General features: G+C 34.4%; 1 protein-coding gene across 6 annotated transcripts in view; it reads left to right on the top strand.

The window, feature by feature from the left end:
* The window catches only part of LOC134529091 (polyamine-transporting ATPase 13A3), a 145,867-nt gene that overhangs the window by 105,459 nt on the left and 19,742 nt on the right, over positions 1-20,666 (top strand). For 5 of the 6 annotated variants that reach the window (XM_063362814.1, XM_063362813.1, XM_063362815.1 and 2 more), the window contains 5 exons: positions 1,317-1,502; positions 6,257-6,563; positions 8,626-8,868; positions 14,447-14,604; positions 15,555-15,855. In XM_063362814.1, the coding sequence (XP_063218884.1) occupies positions 1,317-1,502; positions 6,257-6,563; positions 8,626-8,868; positions 14,447-14,604; positions 15,555-15,855 (1,195 nt within the window). Of the gene's footprint in view, positions 1-1,316; positions 1,503-6,256; positions 6,564-8,625; positions 8,869-14,446; positions 14,605-15,554; positions 15,856-16,151; positions 18,654-20,666 lie in introns of those variants that run through there. The other variant, XM_063362818.1, reaches the window with a different exon arrangement.

Below are 20,666 nucleotides of genomic sequence, written 5' to 3'. Positions count from 1 at the left end.
ACCCAATTTATTACAGTCTGAATTTTTAAAAGGTTGGTTTAGATTATTAATATTAGTATGTACACGCTCCATACAAGTCAAGTATATTATCACTTATTGGTTCCCTCTGAACAAACGGTAAATTAAAATTATATAACATACGGTAGAACTCGCAAAACTATTTTGATAAAGGTAAGTACTTAAGCAGCGGGAGGTCTAGTAGTTGCTACCGCAGTGGGGGTTGAAGTGTCCGTCGAAGCTTAGGGCGCCGCCACATGTGTAATGGGCATGTGGACACCCGGCTGCTCTGTTCTCAGGGCCGTGACGTAGCCCGTGTGTGGCGAGGCCCGTTTCCCCCTGTATCACTGAAAACCTCCGAGAATGACGACAGGTGCATGGAGCTCCTTCCTCTCGCAGCGCTCGCGACTCACTGCCCGTTCGTCCTCGCTCGGCAACTCTCGGGAGTGGAGCACTGACGTCACACTCACACACACACTTCGGTGGGCGGACGTAGAGGGTGGGGGTGGTGGAAGGAGGAGGCTCGCAGCGTGTAAGGGGGGAGCTGGTGGCACATCGGGCTCTGAAGGGCGCAGCCCGGGACAATGTCATAGTGCCTTGTATTTTTCAGTGGTGGCATGTTTCCAGCTTCCGTATAGTACTAACTCGTTGGACACCTTCCTTACACGACGACTAGTAGAAGTAGTAGGCCCTACCATTGCGCTGGCTGCACTTGGTAGCTCTCCCAGCGAGCCCTTGTCGCAGCCTTTTGGATTCAATCCCAATGCTCCCGTTTGACTTCTGCCCACGCCGACCTCCTTGTCGTCTCAAGCAACACATTCTGCTGCTCCTCATGTCACAACTTTGTCTACTGCCCACGCACAAGTCTCGCATCAGTTATGGACAGTTAGTAAAAATGATGTGTGTAATATTTTTTTTTTCTCTTAATTTACAGTTATTTGCCGTATGTGCTCTTTGAGACAACATAGGGTATACTGAATTGTTTTGTAGTTAAAAACCTTGCAGTGTACTCAGGTAATCACTATAAAACCATAGCTCAGCATACAGCTAGGTCTTCACGTAGGTAGTGCCATTAGATGTATTGCATTATTGATCTGAATTTATTTGAATTTGTGAGAAGTATTTCAATGAATGTGTTTACTCACCATTCTTCAAGTGAGCTTAATTTTTTTCTTTTTCTGAAATGTATCTGATTTTTTAGGTAATTTAAGTTTTCAGCGACATTTGTTGCTTGTTTCAGAGGTGATCGTCTAATTATGTCTTTATTATTTAAATTTTTGGTTTTTAATTGATGAATTTGCTTGCATATGTTTTCACAGACAGGAACACTGACTGAGGATGGTCTTGACATGTGGGGTCTTATTCCAGTCGAAGAGAAAAAATTCCAAGTGCCAGTGAAGTTTATTGATCAAATGGCATATGATCATTTTATATTTGGCATGGTTTCATGCCATTCTATTACAATAATTGATGGTAAACTTAATGGGGATCCACTAGACCTGAAGGTAAGGAAGGCTACTTGTGATATCTACTGTTAATAAGTATATTAGTTGTTATGTTGTGATGACGTGGTCTCTATCCTGGTATTGACAAGCAAAAATGTTTTACCAATCTTTTTAATTTATAAAGACAGTGTACCTAACTGCAAAAAAAAAATCAAAATTTTAAACAGCAGCTAGAAAATTGGTTGTCTGTAAAGTCAGTTTACGGACGATAGTTTAACGTGACATCATAACAAAACATTGATGAAATGATTGCATAGTTTTATGAATAAAATTGAATAATTTTTATTTTAATAATAAAAGAACAAATACTTGCAATTATACTAGTAATCAGATTTTTAAAATGCAAGAATAATTAACCTTTATTGCCGAAATTGTTGTAATAAGCAATGAAAACCACATTTTTTCACTTCACTTTATAAACAGTCGACGAAACAGTTCACGTGTAGATGACTTGTTATTAATTTTAAAAACTGGCGTTTAGCTATAAAGTGTAAATATAATTATGAACAAGTTTTCATATAAATAAACTGTAATCAAATATCTATCATCAATTATATGAATCACCATAATTTTTTTGTCAATTGTAACATAACCTATTATAACTGCACTCGCCGACAGATGCTACTTTTTTTTAATAATAAAAGAATAAATACTTGAAATCATACTAGTAATCAGATTTTTAAAATGCAAGAATAATTAACCTTTATTGTCGAAATTTTTGTTGTAATAAGCAATGAAAACCACATTAACTTTTCATTTATATATATTTATGAACAAGTTTTCATATAAATAAACTGTAATCAAATATCTAAAACAACTAGAGATGGTGATTTATAGCATTTATAATAATAACATTTAGCATTTTAAATATTAAATTTAACATTTTGTAGCATTTTTAAAAACAAGATTTAGCCAATTCTCTCATTTTACATTACTGAAGAAAATTATATTTTTAAAAAGCATTAAATAATACACATATTAATTATTAACAACCACAGAAATAAAGATCTAGCACAACTTCAAAGATAGCCTATCTTGGCAGGTTTCCAAACAACTGTTTAGCACTTATGAGTGCAATAAATTGAATACTTAAAATTATAATAAATATTTTTTAGCCGTGTTCATGGCCATAGTTGATGCAGAGTGCACAAATAATGTTATTGAAACTGGTTTTTGCAATTATTTTTTTTTCAATTTTCGCCTTCTTTTGGTTTTCGTTTATGCCAGAAACCGTTGCTTTCCGTTTTACCGACTTTCTTCATCCGATTTCTCGGTGAATCTTTTTTTTTTTTTTTTTTGCAGCACATTTAACGTGCTTTTCAAGTTCATTTTTTTTTTTCCACTCCAGACGGCGATTACATAAATTGCACATTAAAATATTCGTATCACTTTTGTAGAACTGTTCGCTTTTGTATTCATTTATGCGATCGCGAATGGAAATTACGTTTCGTCCCATTTTTACCAAGAGAAATAACAGTATACAACACATTCACAAGTATGCACGTATTTGTAAACACACCACCTTCCACATACTACACAAGAACGCGGCTTTCACGTGAAACACAGCCAGAAAATGGGACTTACAATTGTTAGCGCGGCGAAGCAGAGATGTCGCAATATGGTGGCCTAAAAACTTGTACTCTGTAAGATGATGGACACACTTCCAGCTAGTTGTTCTTTGCTTTGTTTACAATCGCGAGGCATGGATGGCGGATGGCCATTTCATTCAATATTTACGAACAATAGTTTTTGAGAATGACGTGACAATAAGATGCTTGTGCTGAATACGCCATAAAATGATGGTTTCTTTTGATACTGAACTGAAACGAAATACAATCGGTAAATAAATTGAGTAGAGTGAAGAATCTACGTTTTTTACCTTGATTTCACATTTATCTCGGAATAGTCTAGATTTCGCATTTTATAGCGGAAAAAATATAATTTAGCATATTTTCGCATCTATTTCGCGAAAACGAAAAATCACCATCCCTAAACATAACCTATTATTACTGCACTCTCCGACAGATGCTACTTTTTATAATAATAAAAGAATAAATACTTGAAATTATACTAGTAATCAGATTTTTAAAATGCAAGAATAATTAACCTTTATTGCCAAAATTTTTGTTGTAATAAGCAATCAAAACCACAGATTAAAATTTGTCGAGAATATTTTACGATTTTATGTCTTCCAGTGCTCAAAATTATATGCAATTGTGGCCCCGGGCATGAAATTTAATTTATAATTCATTAATAATAATGCCCATTGCGATAAACAAAGTAAAATATGTATTAACGAGTGCCTGGTTCCCGCAGCAGTTGATAGAGAGCGCAATTCGTTCGGTTCGCGTCCGTCGCCGTAGATAGCAGCACCGTAGGGGAATAATATTATTTCGTTTTTATAATACGATTTTATAACAAATACGCATCCCAAATACACCAAACTTATTTATAATGTGTTACAATATTTTTTAAAACATTGTGCAAAAGATCCCGGTTGTACTAATTTGAATTATGTGTAACTGTAAAACACCATTGTTCGTTAATAAAACACCATTGTTCGTTAATAAAACACCATTGTACGCTAAAAACGTATTTGAAAATTCAACATTACTTTTAAATAACCATACCGATTGTGCTGAAAATCTGTGGACGATCGTTAAAGTATATAATATTAATAATTCAAACGACGAAAACATGATTGAAAAGTCAAATTGATTGTTTTTCCAATCGAGTGAAAGAGAGATACGGCGCATGCGTACAATGAGCATAACGGGACACATCCGTAGTAGGACACTTTTTCGTGCGTGCAGCCGGCGTTCATCGATTTATTAGACGTCACGTCAAAATTTTCTGCAAACATTATCATAAGTGGTTTTTAGGAAGTGTTTCTATGAATGTTCAAGTCAGGTAATATTTTAGCTGGGCGGATCTGAGTTGTAATAACTTGTCCCTAAAATTGTGGCTAATTGTTCAAACTGTAGGAAAACCATCATTACAAGTGTATTGAACTCTAGTAATTAAAGCAGTTTTATTTTTATATAAATATTGTTGACAGGATTTTAATTTTCAACATAAATTTTGGCTGTTTGTCAAATCATGCAATAATAATAATAAATCATTTTTATTTTCTCATTCAAAATGCATTGCATTTGACGTCTATAATATGTGAACTAATAAAGATTTTCCCTTAGATATTTTCTTTGTAATGTTTTACTGTGAAATTCTCATCTAAAAAGGACCATTTCTTTAGCCATTTAATGACTACCCTGTATGGCTATACTTTTTTAAGTTTTTCGTGGTTTTCTGAAAACACTCAAGGCAAAGCAATGAGACCGTAACCTGTCGCCTCATTTTAATAGCTTCTGGATCCTGATCCTAAGGTCCCGGGTTCAACTCCCAGCTGGACTGTATTGTGTTTTGTCCCTCACCTTCATACTTCATACCTAGTACGCATCAGTCACTCAGTCCTGTGCGAATTGCTGTCAGTTCAAACCAGCATCCGAACCATTCACCCCATCACCCTGTGCTTTCATGTGTTAATTATTTCTATCTTAAATGGAAATGCTGGCAACGAGATATACTTCTAAACTAAAATATAATGTACTTTGTAGCATTGCAAGACCCTGCCCTCCTAAATAAATAATTTTCTTTTAAACTTCTTTTTGTATAGGTAAATATAAATAAGTCAATGTTTTTAGAGTGGTGTGTATGTTATGAGACAGTAGAATCAAACGTTATGGCTATTAATATATGTTATATTCACTTGCTGTGTGTTTGAAGAATGTACCTTGTGTTTTAACAGACATTTTCTATCATTAGTAATTTTTATGTAATTATTCACAAAGAAGCCGCTGTTCTAGATTTTTGTCTGTTTAGGCCTACTTTTTCAGGTTATTTCTAAATGATTTTAATTTTGTAAAGTAATTTGTATTATGATTGCTGTTTTAATTATCATTAACGTATTGCAATATAATTATAGATCACGGGACTGTGTCTGGGCTGGGGTGATGTGTAGAAAGAGAGAGGCATGAGAGGCCTGTAAGTGTGAGTGAGAAAGAAACAGTGCTTCCCCGCCAACCAAAATAAAGACGGTAATTTCCCCACTGCGTGGGAACTGGGTGATAACTGCTCTCTCACGGTGTGGGAGAGAGAACGAGAATGGGAGTCCCCGATTTCGATGTGAAATTGAAAAGAGACAGATCAGGGGAAGCCCAGAGTTCTGTATGTACAAGGTTTTTTCATGTATTGTAACTTGTTGTGTGATTGGCTTGTATCTGTAGCATGAATGAAGAGTGCGTGTGATTGGTCGGTGAGGTCATGTGACGTCTACTCCCTGCGTGGAGGAGACGTGTCATGAGTTCATTAGTAGTCGTCGGGCGATCGCTGCCAGGCGAGGCCGCGTTTCGGCGGCTCGCGGTTTTTCGCTAGGTGTGGCCGTGTTTGAGGCCGCACATATTTTAGATATTCCAGTAAAAGACTTAATCGACGTTATTATTCTTTATTATTAATTCTCCTCACGCGAGCTGCGAGCATTTCTCGACGGGCAAATGTATGTGGAATGAGTGAGCAGCCTCTTTTGAAAGTGTTTGGATTCGTCTGTGCATTCTAATTGGAAAGAATAAAACAAAAACTACAATTGACGCTTTAAATCTTTTTATTTTTGTAAGTAACGAACCGTTACAACTTGTGCACAAGTAGTTTTTGTGCATCAACATATATTAGAATAACATATCATAAACTTTGATTTGCAGATGTTTGAATCTACGGGTTGGGAGCTTGAAGAACCAGAAGTAAGTGATGACACCAAATATGACATGTTATTCCCAACTGTGCTCAGGCCACCTAAAAATGACATGAAGTCTCTTTCATGTGATGACCTTGAAAATGTTGCTGACCTGGGAAAGCCACCTTTGGAAGTGGGAATTGTGCGCCAGTTCCCTTTCTCTTCAAGTCTGCAGAGAATGAGTGTGATAGCCCGCATTCTCGGCAAGAGCAGTTACTACATTTACTGCAAGGGCTCTCCAGAAATGATCATTTCTCTCTCAGATCCACAAACAGGTTGGCATACAGTGGCTTTATTTTTATTTATTTTCGTTGTAGCCTACGTGTCAATACCAGAGCTTTCAAAAAAAACTATGGGTTTTCCCAACTTACAATTCTAATGGTGTGTGTGTGTTTGAATGTATGCTTGTATGCATGTGCTTTCAGAGTTTGAATGTGGTTTGAGTGAGAGTACACTCTCTGAACAGTTTATGTTAATTCATAACGATTATTAGGTTCAGAAAGTGTGTGTTTAATGGGATGAAAATTTAGTTGTCTCAGCAGTGTATAGAGTATAATAGGGATTTTTCCTGTTAAGTTTTTAATCCATTGATAAGTCTGATAATTTGTAAGAATCAGGACGCAATAGGTTTTGTTTGCATGTGAATATATCCAGAGAAAACACACGTTTTAAAAGAGAGTACAGTTTTGCATGGGGAAAATTGATACTCATGTGATGTGTGACTAATATCGATAAACATGTTTACAATTAGGTCTAATTAGTAGCTACTTGTTTGACCTGTAAAGCCTTCTGATTCTTTTATTTCATAGCGCATTGACCTAGATGATGTCTACATAAGTAATATGAATGTCGTACCATTTTTATAAATTAAGAAAGATTTTTTTAATATTTTATTCAAAGTGAAAAAACGTGGCATATAGCGAGGAACATTACTTGCAAGACTACTTGCAATGTTTGTAAAACTCCGTTCTAGTCTTGTAGGTTCTTAATGTCCATGTTTGTAGAAGAATATTATACATTTTGTTGGGGTATCCGTCTTAACAGTAGCACATTTGAAAAATTATTTATATAAAATGCCAAACTTACCATACTATGACTAGTAGAACACTCACAACATGATGTTGCTCTCCCCTAAACATAAATTTGCAGGTGGCGCTTGTCCTTAAAATGTCTTTGGTGACGGACGGAAATTACATAATCGTGTGTATCTAGTTTTATAGCTGCAGGTTGAGAACGATCGGTCACACACAGTTTGATAACTTACCCTTGAAATTTGAATAAAACAGAAAACAATTTTTGTACTGGTGATTTTTGTGTAGTGTTCGGTTTTAATAACTATGCCAATTGTTTCTCTGTCTTCAAAAATAATTTGATTTAGAGTAATTATTTGTCTTATATAAATAAATGGTTAGTGGTTTTTTTTTTAATATCTCCGCTTTCATTTGAGGCCAATCTGAGCTTAATCAAACTATTGGTTGTGTCAGCATGAGAGAGAAAACAATACGAATAGTACCCACTGAAAACTTAAAGGGTCTAAAAATAAAGTATGCAAACATGAGGAAGTCTTAGTTTTTTGATATATTGTTTACTGAGGTCAACACTATATCAAAATTCAGTATTGTTTTCCAGTTTTTGATTATTTTCGATGTAATTTGACTGGGTTAGTAGCATAAAACACTGTCTTTGATTTTGTAGTGAAATTTCAAATAGTTTGTGTATTTTATACAAATATAATTTTTAAATCAAATTTTCAAGTGTTAATGTTAGTCTCATAAATGAGCTAGGCATAAATGTCTCAATTTCTATTAGAAATCAATTCGGGAAGTATTTGGTGTAAATTGTTAAACAACTGGTGTATTTAAACTGCTTATGTTGGCATGAAATATTTTTGTCGTTGACTTGTTTTTTCACTGTCAGTGTTAAGCAAGTATATTTTCAACCTGATTAAATAAAAATTGAAATTAATAAAATTGCTTAAAAATTAAAACTGTTGTACATCCTGCAGTTAATTTTCTTTTATTTTGAGAATGATTGATGACATGATTTTGCTTTGCTGTCTGATGTAACTCGGGGTTCAGCCTATTGTGTCAACAAGAAGGGGAGATTTATAACACAATTTAAGAAGTGTAGGTGGTAAATTCATTTGTGTGTGTGAAAATTTAATGGGAAAGAATTATGTGTTTAACTAACTGATCTCGCTTGCAACGGCATGTTGGGAGAAAGGGGACAGGGCTTAAGTCTCAGCCACCGCTATACTGAAGAGTTTTTATGTGGTTGAACATGATATTTAAATATTGTTAAGTGAGTGTCTTACTTGGACTTGTGTTATTTGTTTAGTCCCCAGTGACTTCACCACAGTGTTGGAAGAGTACACTCAAGAAGGCTACAGAGTTCTGGCACTGGCGTATCGAGAATTACCAAAGATAAGCTATGCCAAACTGCAACGTATAACTCGAGAAGAAGTGGAAACAGATCTCAAGTTTGTTGGTCTGATTATTATGGAGAACAGGTTGAAAATTGGAACAGCTTCTGTATTAACTATGCTGAGAGATGCTAATATTCGTTGCATCATGGTTACTGGTAAGCATAACATGATTTAGATTTATACATGTTTATACTTAAAAGCACTCTATAGCTATATAGTCTTACAAACAAATGCACTTATCTGACAGTTAGTAAATCAGCTTTAAATGTTTTCATGACAACACAAGCATATCACTATGCCACAGATGGTTTCAATATCTGCTCAAAATCTAAATGGACATTGTCACTTTGTAGAGTTTGTTACAAATTTAATCACATAAAATGATAATGAAATTAATGTAATATACTAATTATAGATGATATTCCAGTTGTACAAAACTGATTAAGGCCAGTAAATTCAATAGGCTTAGTTTTCGTAAATCACTTTTGTACACAAAATGGTTTTACTTCTATAATTATTTACAAGATAGTAGTATCCTAAAGATTCAGTCTTAACTAGATGGTTTAGGCACTATTTATTTTAATTCCCGTGCAGGACCTTGAGTTCAACATCTTTCATGAGACTACATTTGGCTGTTTTCCCAAACATTAGTAGCAGTTTTTCCCAAACATTAGTGGCAGTTTTGACTAATGACTAAAATAAAATAGAAGTGAACACTTTTTCACCTATACCAAAATAACATTAAACTGCTTTGTAATTATTACATTAGTTTTGATTTTATTTTAAACAAATTCCCATTCATGTAGTGCACAAAGTCTTTTACAGTTCTTAGAATGCATTTATTTGTGTGTTTTTAGATGGTTCAGGAAAGATAACCATAATTTTAAACACAAAACTACCCCATATACATTCATTATTTATCAAACTAAAAAGTTTTCAAAAGTAAGTTGATACCACATAGTTCAAAATAGTACCTCTAAAATTATACTGGTCCTTTTTAGTCACAATAAAACTTAGTTTCTGAGCTAATGTTTACTGCCAAAAAAACAAGCAAACATGTTAGTACAAATCAAATAAAGAAAAATATGTAAATCTTTCATCTAAACATTACTCCTAGGATTTCACAAAATGCACAATACTTTTCTATCACTGATATAAAATATTTTCTTTCTATAAAACAATCTCCACCTTGACCTATCTGGTGAGCTGCTCTTAGTTGCATAAGATGCATAAAGCATTCTTGTAAAAGGCCAAATTACCAACAGTGGTCGAATTACAAAGTTAAGTTCATTTTGTTCCAAACATGGCACACTTCACTTCCAGCATAGATGTGTCTTTTATGAAGTAACAATGGCTTTTGTTCTGGCTCTAGAAGTCATTTCTGTTTGCTACTTTAAAGAGTTTTCACTTTAAAAGATATGAAATAAATGTCACCAGACAGCTAAGATTGTACAACTTAAAAAATGTGTGCTTAAATGTACCCTGGGTGAACTTAAACTTTAAATAAGTTATGATTTTTCCTACCTGATTGCTGACTGAGTCGCTGCAAGAAATTTCATTTCTGGATTGCTAATTGTCCCTAATGGGGAATTGTGATTTAGTTAATGGACTTTTGCTTAAAAGATGATTTCCAGTGACATAACCTGTACATTAATTGAGGACTTGCTGTACCATTGAATGCTTGGTATGTTCATTTTCGCGGCCGAGTGTTCACCGACAACGGACTTGTGCGCGCGGTACTCAGTCAACTAGAGCCTATTCTGTCTAATCTTCCATCTGTATAGCGAGCTGTCATCATTAACGTGTCGCTGTTAAGTCAGTCTGATTTTCTGGGGTTTGAGCTTCATCTATAGTAACTTTACAGACTAATCAACTTAAAATGTTCAATTCACCACCTTAGAAAACCAGTCGGACATCTATTCACGAACCACCTCTGATAGAATTTCACACATCTGAAGTCTCAAAAATTGAAGATCTTGTAAAAACCGTTGAGTCTCTTTGTACCAAGGCCAACGACCTCAAAAATGAAAACTTTATTCTAAAATCTCTTCTATTAGATACACATTCTGAAACTGAGTTAATCAAGCAAGAACTTTGAAACTCAAACAAAGTTGAATCTCACAAAATGTAAATGGAAGATCTTATAGTCATTGTCATGGAATCAACCAACGGCTTGAATAGCAGTAAGGTCATGCGTGAACATGTTGAAACCCCTAGAGGCTTGAGCAACAGCAGCTCTGACCCACTTACGTTCCAGCACGTGAAGTGTGCCGTCATCGGCGGATACATCAAGAACGCTGACCAAGATTCAGATATACGGTCATACCAACACTGAAGTAAAACGTGTACAGGAGCAGAAAAAAACACCCATGCAAATGGGCATCAGGAACATTCTAACCCTAAAAACTGGTGTGAAGCCCACACGGAAAAAAAACAAAAGCCTTGTTCGTCACACGTTTAGAGCCCTTAGTACAGGAACAGGAAATTGTTTAATATATCTCCAAGGAACTAAATTTAACATACTTCAAAGTTACAAAACTATGGACCAAATACAGCTCGTATGCTTCCTTTCACGTTTTGGTTCAAAAAGAAGACTTTATCATAATAAACAACATTGTGTTCTGGCCCATCAGTTGTCTGATAAGCCCATTTTACACCCGGATCAAATTGCAGGTAACGAACTTATTTCAGCCAGCTCAGAATCAAATGCATCTAACACTCGTTCAACAAACAAGCTCCCTAAGGCAAGTAGCGCTGTTACTTCTAACTCATCCGAGCTCTTCATCAATATCTTCTGTGGTGCCTGGAGGAGCATCGTAATAACTCTTCAGTGTATTTTGCTCGGAAGAGTGGTTAAACAAGTCTTCAAATTGTTAGAAGCTTGCACATCAAGTCAAATGAATTCTTTGTAAATCTTATAAACTCAGATTGACATATGCATTAAGAAACAAGGTTTAAGGATAAAAGTGTTTTTTCCCATTATTTTACTAACCAATTTTCAATCTTCAGAAATGATAGAAATTAATTACTCTCATAAAAAAAAAAGAGGTGGTGGTGTACTCATTGCCTCTAACAAAAGTAAATTTATTTCAGTCCAACCAATAACCAAATATGACTATCCAAGTATTGAAGCTGTGTGGGTATAGATCAAATTAACTCCAAAGAAATTCTTGACTTGTGGCAATGTTTACCTACCCCCTGACACATTGCCTAATCTTTACCTTTCTTACCTTGAAACCTTAGAAGAAAAACTCTGTTTCTGCCATGGTGACTTTGTGCTAATTAGTGATTTTAATGCACTCAGTGTCGGCTGGTCAAACACTACGACCACATATCAGAAATAGGGATCAGTACTTGGTTAACTTTATTTCTAGTCTGGGTCTAAGACAGACTAATAATACCCAACCTTACATTAACCTGCTCGACTTATGTTTTACTAATTTATTACAGTGTACAGTTTCACCTGCAGCTGATATTCGTATTAAAGAAGACATATACCATCCTGCTCTAAAGATCAATATCTCATTAGATTATGTCAACAGCTACAATAAATTATTTCACAATTACAGAAATGGTGACTTTCTTGGTTTATATAACTTGTTAAGTAATTATGATTTGTCTGATTTTTACAGTTCTTCCGACATCTATATTCTTGTTGAACAACTTAATTCCTGTATGTGAAAAAATCAATCTTTTTAAACCTTTTTCCAAAAAGAAAGCCTCAAAATATCCTTACTAGTTTTCTTATGAATTAAAGAAAGCATTTAAATAAAATAAAAAAAACCATTTTCATAAACTCTATAAAAGAAATAACAGTTTGTACTATACTCAATTTTCTTACTTTAGGAAAAAAGTAAGAGACGTGATCGAACGTGATAAAATTAAATGGACTCTGAAGATAAGCAATAATAATAAAAATAGCCAAAAAAACTTCTGGCATTATGTAAAAATAATGTAAAGAGTATTTTTCAAGTGTATATGCACAATCTAATCGCCACCTTCATGTTCCCCATACCAATATTAACACTGATACAATATCAATATTTCCTGTTTCTGAAAGCCTTGTTTTTTGGGGTATTAAGGCTCTCAAATCGTCTAAGTCAACTGGTCCATATGGCGTACCCAATTTCATTATAAAAGGCTTTTCTAATATACTTGTACCTCTTCTAAAACATTTATTTAATTCCAGCTTAAATTCCCAAATTTTTGCAGATCAATGGAAAATAGCCATAGTAATTCCCATCCATACAAATGGTTCTAAATTAAATGTCTGCAATTACCAACCCATATCCTTACTTAATGATTTTGAAAAATCTTTGAAAGAGTTAATTTTTAAACTTATAAATTTTCAAGTAAACAACAAACTATCTGACAGTCAACATGGATTCAGAGCAGGAATGACTACTTCCACCAACTTAATCACTTTCATTATTCCGATTTATAATGTAATAACTAATAGAGGGCAAGCAGATGCATGCTATTTTAATCTTGCCAAAGCTTTTTTTACTGTTTTAATCACTCCATCCTGCTTGATAAATTATCTACCTTAGGTATAAATGAGAATTTAGTTAACTGGTTTCTAGCTACTTAAATAACAGATCCTTCTTTGTTTCAATTAACAAATTATCAATCCTCCTTGCATAAAGCCAGTTCAGGTTTTCCTCAGGGAGGCATGTTGTCACCTTTACTATTTAACATTTTTATTAATGACATACCTCAGGTTTTTTCTCACACCATAGGTGTTCTTTTTGCGGAAGATTTAAAAATTTACACAATAATAACTACACATGGGGACTGTTTGCTACTTCAAAACTATATAAATAAAATTAACTTATGGTACAAATGTAACCTACATAAAAAAATAAAACTTAACTCATATTCTTTACAAGGAAGTTTAAACCTATCGTTTATAACTACGTATAAATTAGTCAATAATCACATCTCTAAAAGTACAACTATTATGGATCTTGGAGACATACTAGATTCTAAATTATACTTCCATCACCATGTTGATTATCTAATCTCTAGCTCCCATAGAACACTTGCCCTAATTAATTACATCACTTTAACTCTGAAACATTTTTCCCAACCTTCTTTAACTTTACTTTGTGAACTGAGAGCTTATTTAGATGCTCTAGTTGTGTATAAATGTTAAAATAATAAAATCAAATGTAAATATATATTGGACAATACCGGCCTTAAGAGTGTCCCTGTTCAATAGCCGATTAACAACAGCTCTGTGTACAGTTCATAATTGTAACGATTGTGTTTATGGAATAATCTCTGATTCAAATAGATTCATTCTGAATTTTTGTTGAATTTATTTTCATTAATTGTTTTACATATTATTTTTACTATATAATTGTCATATACAAAAGTGTTTCTCTTATTAGTAATCCAACTAATATAGCAATTTTTATTATTTATTCTTATGTTCGTGTACGTACTGTCTTGATTTGGGTCGCTGCATATTTGTAGCCTCCTTGCCTTTGTTTGTTGGCCATTTGCGTTTGCGCCTGTGCCTGCTTGCTCTTGGTGCCATCGAGGTCGGGAGAAACTCTACAGATTTTGCAATGACCACTATCCTCACTTTCCACTTGTCACTTGTCACTTTCTATTTGTCACTTATGTATGTGTCGTGCCCACCGCAAAAGCCTCCGGCTTTTGGTGGTTATGTTACAAGTGTAAAAATTAAATAAATAAAATAATATTCATGCTGCGTGTGACTTGCAGGAGACAATATGCTGACAGCATTGAGCGTGGCGCGAGATTGTGGCATTATCCCATGCAACCAGCAAGTGATTGTAGCCTCTTCGTATTCCACACACAATGGCCAGAGTGCTCATCTTCACTTCATGCATATCAACAACAGGACTCAGTCTCCAGACATGGTGAGTTTTTGTGTTTGCCACCTTCTTTTCTGTGGGTTGTTTCGGTGTGCCTTATTGGAGCAATTTTCAAGGGCGAATTAAAGCTGAAGTTTGGAGAGAGAGTGTGTGTGTGTGTATATATATGTATGTGTGTATACACACACACAGATATATATATATATATATATATATATATATATATATATATATATATATATATATATATTGAATATATATATTGAATATTCAAAAATTGGCTGTAATTCGTTGTGGAGAGTGAGTCTGCTCTCAGCCGCTCATCCAAGTGAAACATTTGGCCACCCTTAAACGAAGATCTGGTGTTCTATACAGTAATTCACAAATAGGTCTGATTGGTTCATGTAGGAGGCCATGATTAGAGGAGGGACTAGCCAAAAAGGTTGAATCCGTTAAGTTTGGGGCAAAAGCACTGACTATGGCTAATTCTTGGATGGGTTATTATTCATAGTTGTAGGATAACAAATAATTCTAGATACTACTTCATTTGTACCCATATTGTGTTGATTTTATGTGGGGTACAGATGGGTATTTGGGGTACAGATAAAGAAATATCTGAAATAATTTACAAACGTAAATGGTCAGTCAACACTGCTGTGCCAACTAAGCAATCTGATTGGCCAGACCCTCCCCCAATTTTGCTGCCTACAGCTAGCTGTGAATATATGGCATGGAAAAAACTTTTCCAATGAAAACACACAGAGTTTTAATGAACCCTGGAGGAAAATCTGGTCCTCAGAACTCAGAGAGTAGTCAGATGTTATTGCAACCTAATACAAAAAGATATATTACTAATCTTTGTGTATCTCTCCCACAACTTGCATTTGTATGTATGAAATATGTTTTCTTCAAAGCATAACATAAGTTAATTTGTGGACCATAGTAGAGAGAGTTATTTTATGTACACAGTGTAAACCTAAATGGTATGTTTTCAGAATACGGTCAACTCTAGCGTCACAAAATGCACCAGCTTGGGTAGTCTGGAAAGTATTGAGTCAGGGTCAGTGAACATCTCCCACTTTGGTGCTCTCGATGAGGATCCAAACCATCCGGTCTTGGGAAAACCAGTCACTGATTACAGCTTTGTCATGACTGGGAAAACTTGGAGCTCGTTGAAGACTTGCAGCTCGGAAGTGACCCAGAGACTGGTCACTAGGTGTGCTGTGTTTGCTCGTATGAGTCCCGATCAGAAACAACAGCTTGTGCAAGAATTGCAACAGCTGGGCTACTATGTGGGTAAGTTGGCAGAATGTATTTTCTTAAAACTTTACAGACAGAATTTAAAGTATGTTTTTGTCCATAGGTGTAGTTAGAAAATTATTTGTAGTGGGATGAATGAGTTCCACATAGTTTCTGATGAATGTTTTTTCTATGAAATTATAAGATTTGTGTAAGCTTGCACAACCTATGTGAGGAAGTAAAGGCATGATATTCTGGATAACACGATGATGATGGCAGAGACAAACACAGTGAGCTTCCGAAGACAAAACGATTGCGACATTTCATGAACTGACATCTGTTCTCGTTTTCAGGAACAAACATCTATTTTTGTCTCCTTGCTGGATTCATCTGTGTGTTGCTGTGTTGTCGTCGTGTGTCTGGATGATTTGTTTTACATCATAGTTGGGTTTGCCTGTTTGTTGCTCTGTTGTCCAACGTTGTTGTTTGTCTGTATTTTCTGTTCTCGTTATAACTGTCTCGACATTGTCAGTCCAATGTGTTTGTACCGTGAAATTTTTTCCGACTCATTCCTTCCATGGAATCCCTGTCCTGGATTTGCATTTAACATTGACAATGGCTTGTTTTTTTCTGGAGATAGACAAGTCTGCTAATTTTTGGGTCAAGACTTATAATACCATTGAGTCTACGCTTGATATATTTTTTTTTTTTTTGAGTCGAGTCAATTTCTTAAAAATCAAGCTGAGCTCAAGTAATTGTAGAAATTTCAGAAAATAATTTTTTATTCCTGTTGTTTATGTTAATGTATTATTATCATTTTATCAAATTTCATTACGTATTCAAATTATTGTATTCAAGGTATTGTGAGTTATTTGTGTCAAAATAAATAAGTAAAATATGACTATCATTCATACCTATTTATGACTTCTTTTAAATTTGAATATTTTATTCCCACTGGATTCTGGAAAACTCAGTAGTTGTGAAGGCTTTTGAAGTAAGGAAAATTGTTTGGTTAAGTGAATTATAAATGAGAAAATAATAACCTAAACAATGTCTTTCTTGTTTTGAATAATTTTAACCATGCAATTTACCTAGATGGTAATTCTGAAGGGGATCATATTTTCTAGAAAAAAGAATCCAATTTTTTTTTCTTTTTAACTTTTTATCATGTTTTTCAATTATTTTCTAAGAGAGTGTTGTCATACATGAAGTAGTTTACCATTAGTTCACCTTTTAAATAGTGATTAGGTTAGGTTAGCTTCATTAAAAATTGTGAAAATGGTTGACTGGTCTAGGTTAGCAACATTAAAAATACTGTAAAATTGTTTGAATGGTTAACTTAATTAAAAATTATAATACAGTAATAAGTGAATTTAGAAAAAAAGCAATCATTTAAATTTGTATTTTACAGTATTTTTAATGTAGCTATTCCAACCCAACTCTCCTCAAAATTTGATGCTGTGAACTACTGGTAAACTGCTCGTAGTATCACAGCGCTTTCTTAGAGAAATACTCAAAAGCCTGTTTTTAAAAAAAAAATAATAATAATAATAATAATCTAACAGCTTGCTTTCAGCTTTCCTCACTATAAAGTTTTTTTTTGAGAAACCAGTCTTATTTAATAAAAATTCCCTTTGTAACATAATCTTGCAACATAAGTACTCAAATATATTTTTTCCTGAACTTTCTTATATTTTTTTCCCCCAAAATAATTTTACCAAAATGAAAAATACAAAAAAAAAACAGAAAATTAACTCTTTATTAGTTTTACTTGGTTCTCCCATTTTCTGGTTAGTAACGAATATCCCGCCTTCAAAAATAGCAATTCTTAGATATTTTCAAAATCTAGTCAAGAATTTATTTAAATAACGGCATAAATTACATGTGAAATACATAATAACTCTTTTTGTTGACAGAAAATATATCCGTCTGCCATTTTTACTTGATAGTCAAATATATGAAGATACATTGTAATGTAACACTTTGGTGTTTATGCCGAACAGCAATACTATCAATTGCTGCTGTATTAGAAACAGACATAAATTCCAAACATTAAAATATTTATTATAAATACATCTCTGGCAAACAAAAGACCATTTCAAAATGACTTCTTTTCCAATGTTTTGAAATGTAAATAGTGGAAGAAACATTGTAACACTCCAGACCTCCGGCTAGCTCAACACTGGTCTAGAGCAGGGCTGCCACCACTTTGAAAACAATATCCTTGATTGAAATGTGAAATATCCTGTAATATCCTTGTTTTGAATATAAAATATCCTGTAAAATCCTGTACATTAAAAAATACAATAAAATATGCAATTTTTATGAAAATTACTCGATCATAATGTACGTAACTATACTTCAATCAAAACAATTCAATTTTTAACACTTTATACAAGTATTTACACACACGTAGCCTACACTTCACCACTGGCAGTATTTAAATATCACTTTTTCAGATGTTTTGCCCTATTCCTCATTTCTTCTGTTGGCTGGAATTCTGCCATATTCTTCCTAGAAGAGATATGCAACAAAGCATTTAGCATTGGCGATTCAAGACATGACCGTGCGCTGTCTTGATAAAGTTGGGCTTACTAAATATCCTTTCCACCCCTGCATTGCTGTGTGGAAGAATAAGCATTGCCTTTGCAAGTTTACAAAGCAGTGGAAAACATGTTTTCCCATTAATTTCATACTGTGACACTTTATGCCAGGCCTGCCACCAAATTAGGTTCCTAAATCCTCTTCACAGCATTTAAAATTCCTGTAAAATTTATAGCCGTAATTGACACTATTTATTTTTCGCTGTAATTTTAAATATACTTTGCATTCCAAAACATAATTTTAAAAAAAATCAAATGAATGTAAAAAAAAATTTAAGATTTGCCACTTACATTACAAAACTAATAGTTGGTATCACAATAAAATGAAAAATAATTTTAAAATTTCTCTTCAGTATAGGCTTTGGTGCTTTTCTTATTTACAAACTATAAATACATCCATACAACTGAAGTTATTTACAAGTTTAATAAAAAAAATGTATTTCACATCATTAACTAGCTACTTTTTCATGTTCTGTGCTCTTTTCTGCATCTCGTCAGTGGGCTTGAAAGCCAGACCTGCAGATATTCTCATTCTGCAATGCAACAGCGCATTTAGCATTGGTGATTCCATTGACGATCTGTGAACAGTTTTAACCATCTTGAGATTGCTGAAAACCCTTTCCACAGCAGATTTTCTCCAGTTGCAGCACCACTCAAAGGCATTACTTTGTACAGATGAGTTTCAACAATCTCAGATGGAAAGAACCTTGCTAACACTACAACCTGCCTAGTGACTGTAATATCAGTTGATTCATCAATCATCAGTGTGAAAAATTGTGTTTTCATTGCATAGGTAACATAATCTGAAGCTGATGTACCCAAAGATTGAATAATTATCTGGCTAGTTTTAGTGCGAGAACAATGAAAGTTTCTTGCGATTTCACTATCAGGAAACATTTGCGGGACAAGTTTCGTAAAATTATCACCGAGTTTCACAGATAAATTGTTTTCACAAACGAAGTTCGCCCATAACAGTTCCGCATCAATTATTTTGTTTGGTTTGGTTACAAAACTCGTCAAAGAACAACTCGGATCAGCAGCTCGTTGGTTTTTCGCATGAACTTGCGTCTTCAAGCCGCCCTTTGTCACGTTCAGTTCCGAGTTGCAAGTCTAACAAAGGGCGGAAAATTCTGTTTTGCCATGCCTCAACCATTTCAATTCTTCCTCCCATTCTTTACGATAACGCTGTTTATAAAGTGACCTGTCCGGCAAAGCCTTTCGTTTTTTCTTCATCACAATGAGCTAAGACCAAAACTACTACTTAAATCACGTAAGAAGTTTGTAAACAAATGCCACACCTAAAACATTGTAATGGCAAAATATACCAATGTTTACTGACGCCATGACACTTCTTAGCGTTTAACTCAACAAACAAAAAACATTTCCCCGAAACCATAGATATTGTACTTCATGAAACGATATGTGGGAGTATATGTTTTTGGTTTGTGGTTAAACGATTGGAAGTTCCGGGAAGTTCCATGGCGCTACACCTAATGTGAGTGTTTGTTTTACTGTTGGATGCTTCTATGGTTTGACAACTTCAAATAGGTAGTTGAATGTAAATATTTACACGAACGAAATTCAAATATGAAACTATCGGCGAAGTTTCGTAAATATCCGTGAATGTCGCCGTTTATCCGTTAGTCCGTTTTAAGCTTCAAATATCCGTGAAAACGGATAAAATCCGTAAAAACGGCAGGCCTGGTCTAGAGTACACATACATGAACACTTAAAGAAATTAGTTGGGTGCTGAAATAATATTTAAGTTCCAAAAACAGTTACTGTTTATGATTGATTACTGAAATAGGTAACTTATCTTGGGAAACAAACTGATATGAAATTTTTTTTTTTTTTTTTTTACGAAAAGTCACAATGGCCGCCATCTTCCGACCACAATACAAATACATTTCGAAAATACAAATAGATCGCACAAAACAGTTTGACAGACTCCAAATAGATTTATTGTGCACAGGTACCGAAAAATGAGTTTTAAATGCTGTTTGCAAGTAAATCCTGTAGTTGCAACCCACGTTATAAGCCGAAGGACTCAGTCCTCAGAACAGTGGCGAAGTTACTCACTCATGCTCTTATTTTGGGGTAAATGCTGATGACTGTGGTCATCAAATTATAATTTTTAAAAGTTTCGAAAAAAGGTTTCAAGTTTGGTGTAGCCCGGACCACAGCTGCAAAATTCTCTATTCACACCACCACCTGACGTGCAACCTCTTAGTACCTCGCACAGACGCTGACTAATTTCATGGTTAA

The sequence above is a fragment of the Bacillus rossius genome, chromosome 2, assembly GCF_032445375.1.
Source record: "Bacillus rossius redtenbacheri isolate Brsri chromosome 2, Brsri_v3, whole genome shotgun sequence".
Lineage (NCBI taxonomy): Eukaryota > Metazoa > Arthropoda > Insecta > Phasmatodea > Bacillidae > Bacillus > Bacillus rossius.
Note: the sequence above shows the minus strand (reverse complement) of the source record. Positions and strands in the feature narration are given on the sequence as shown.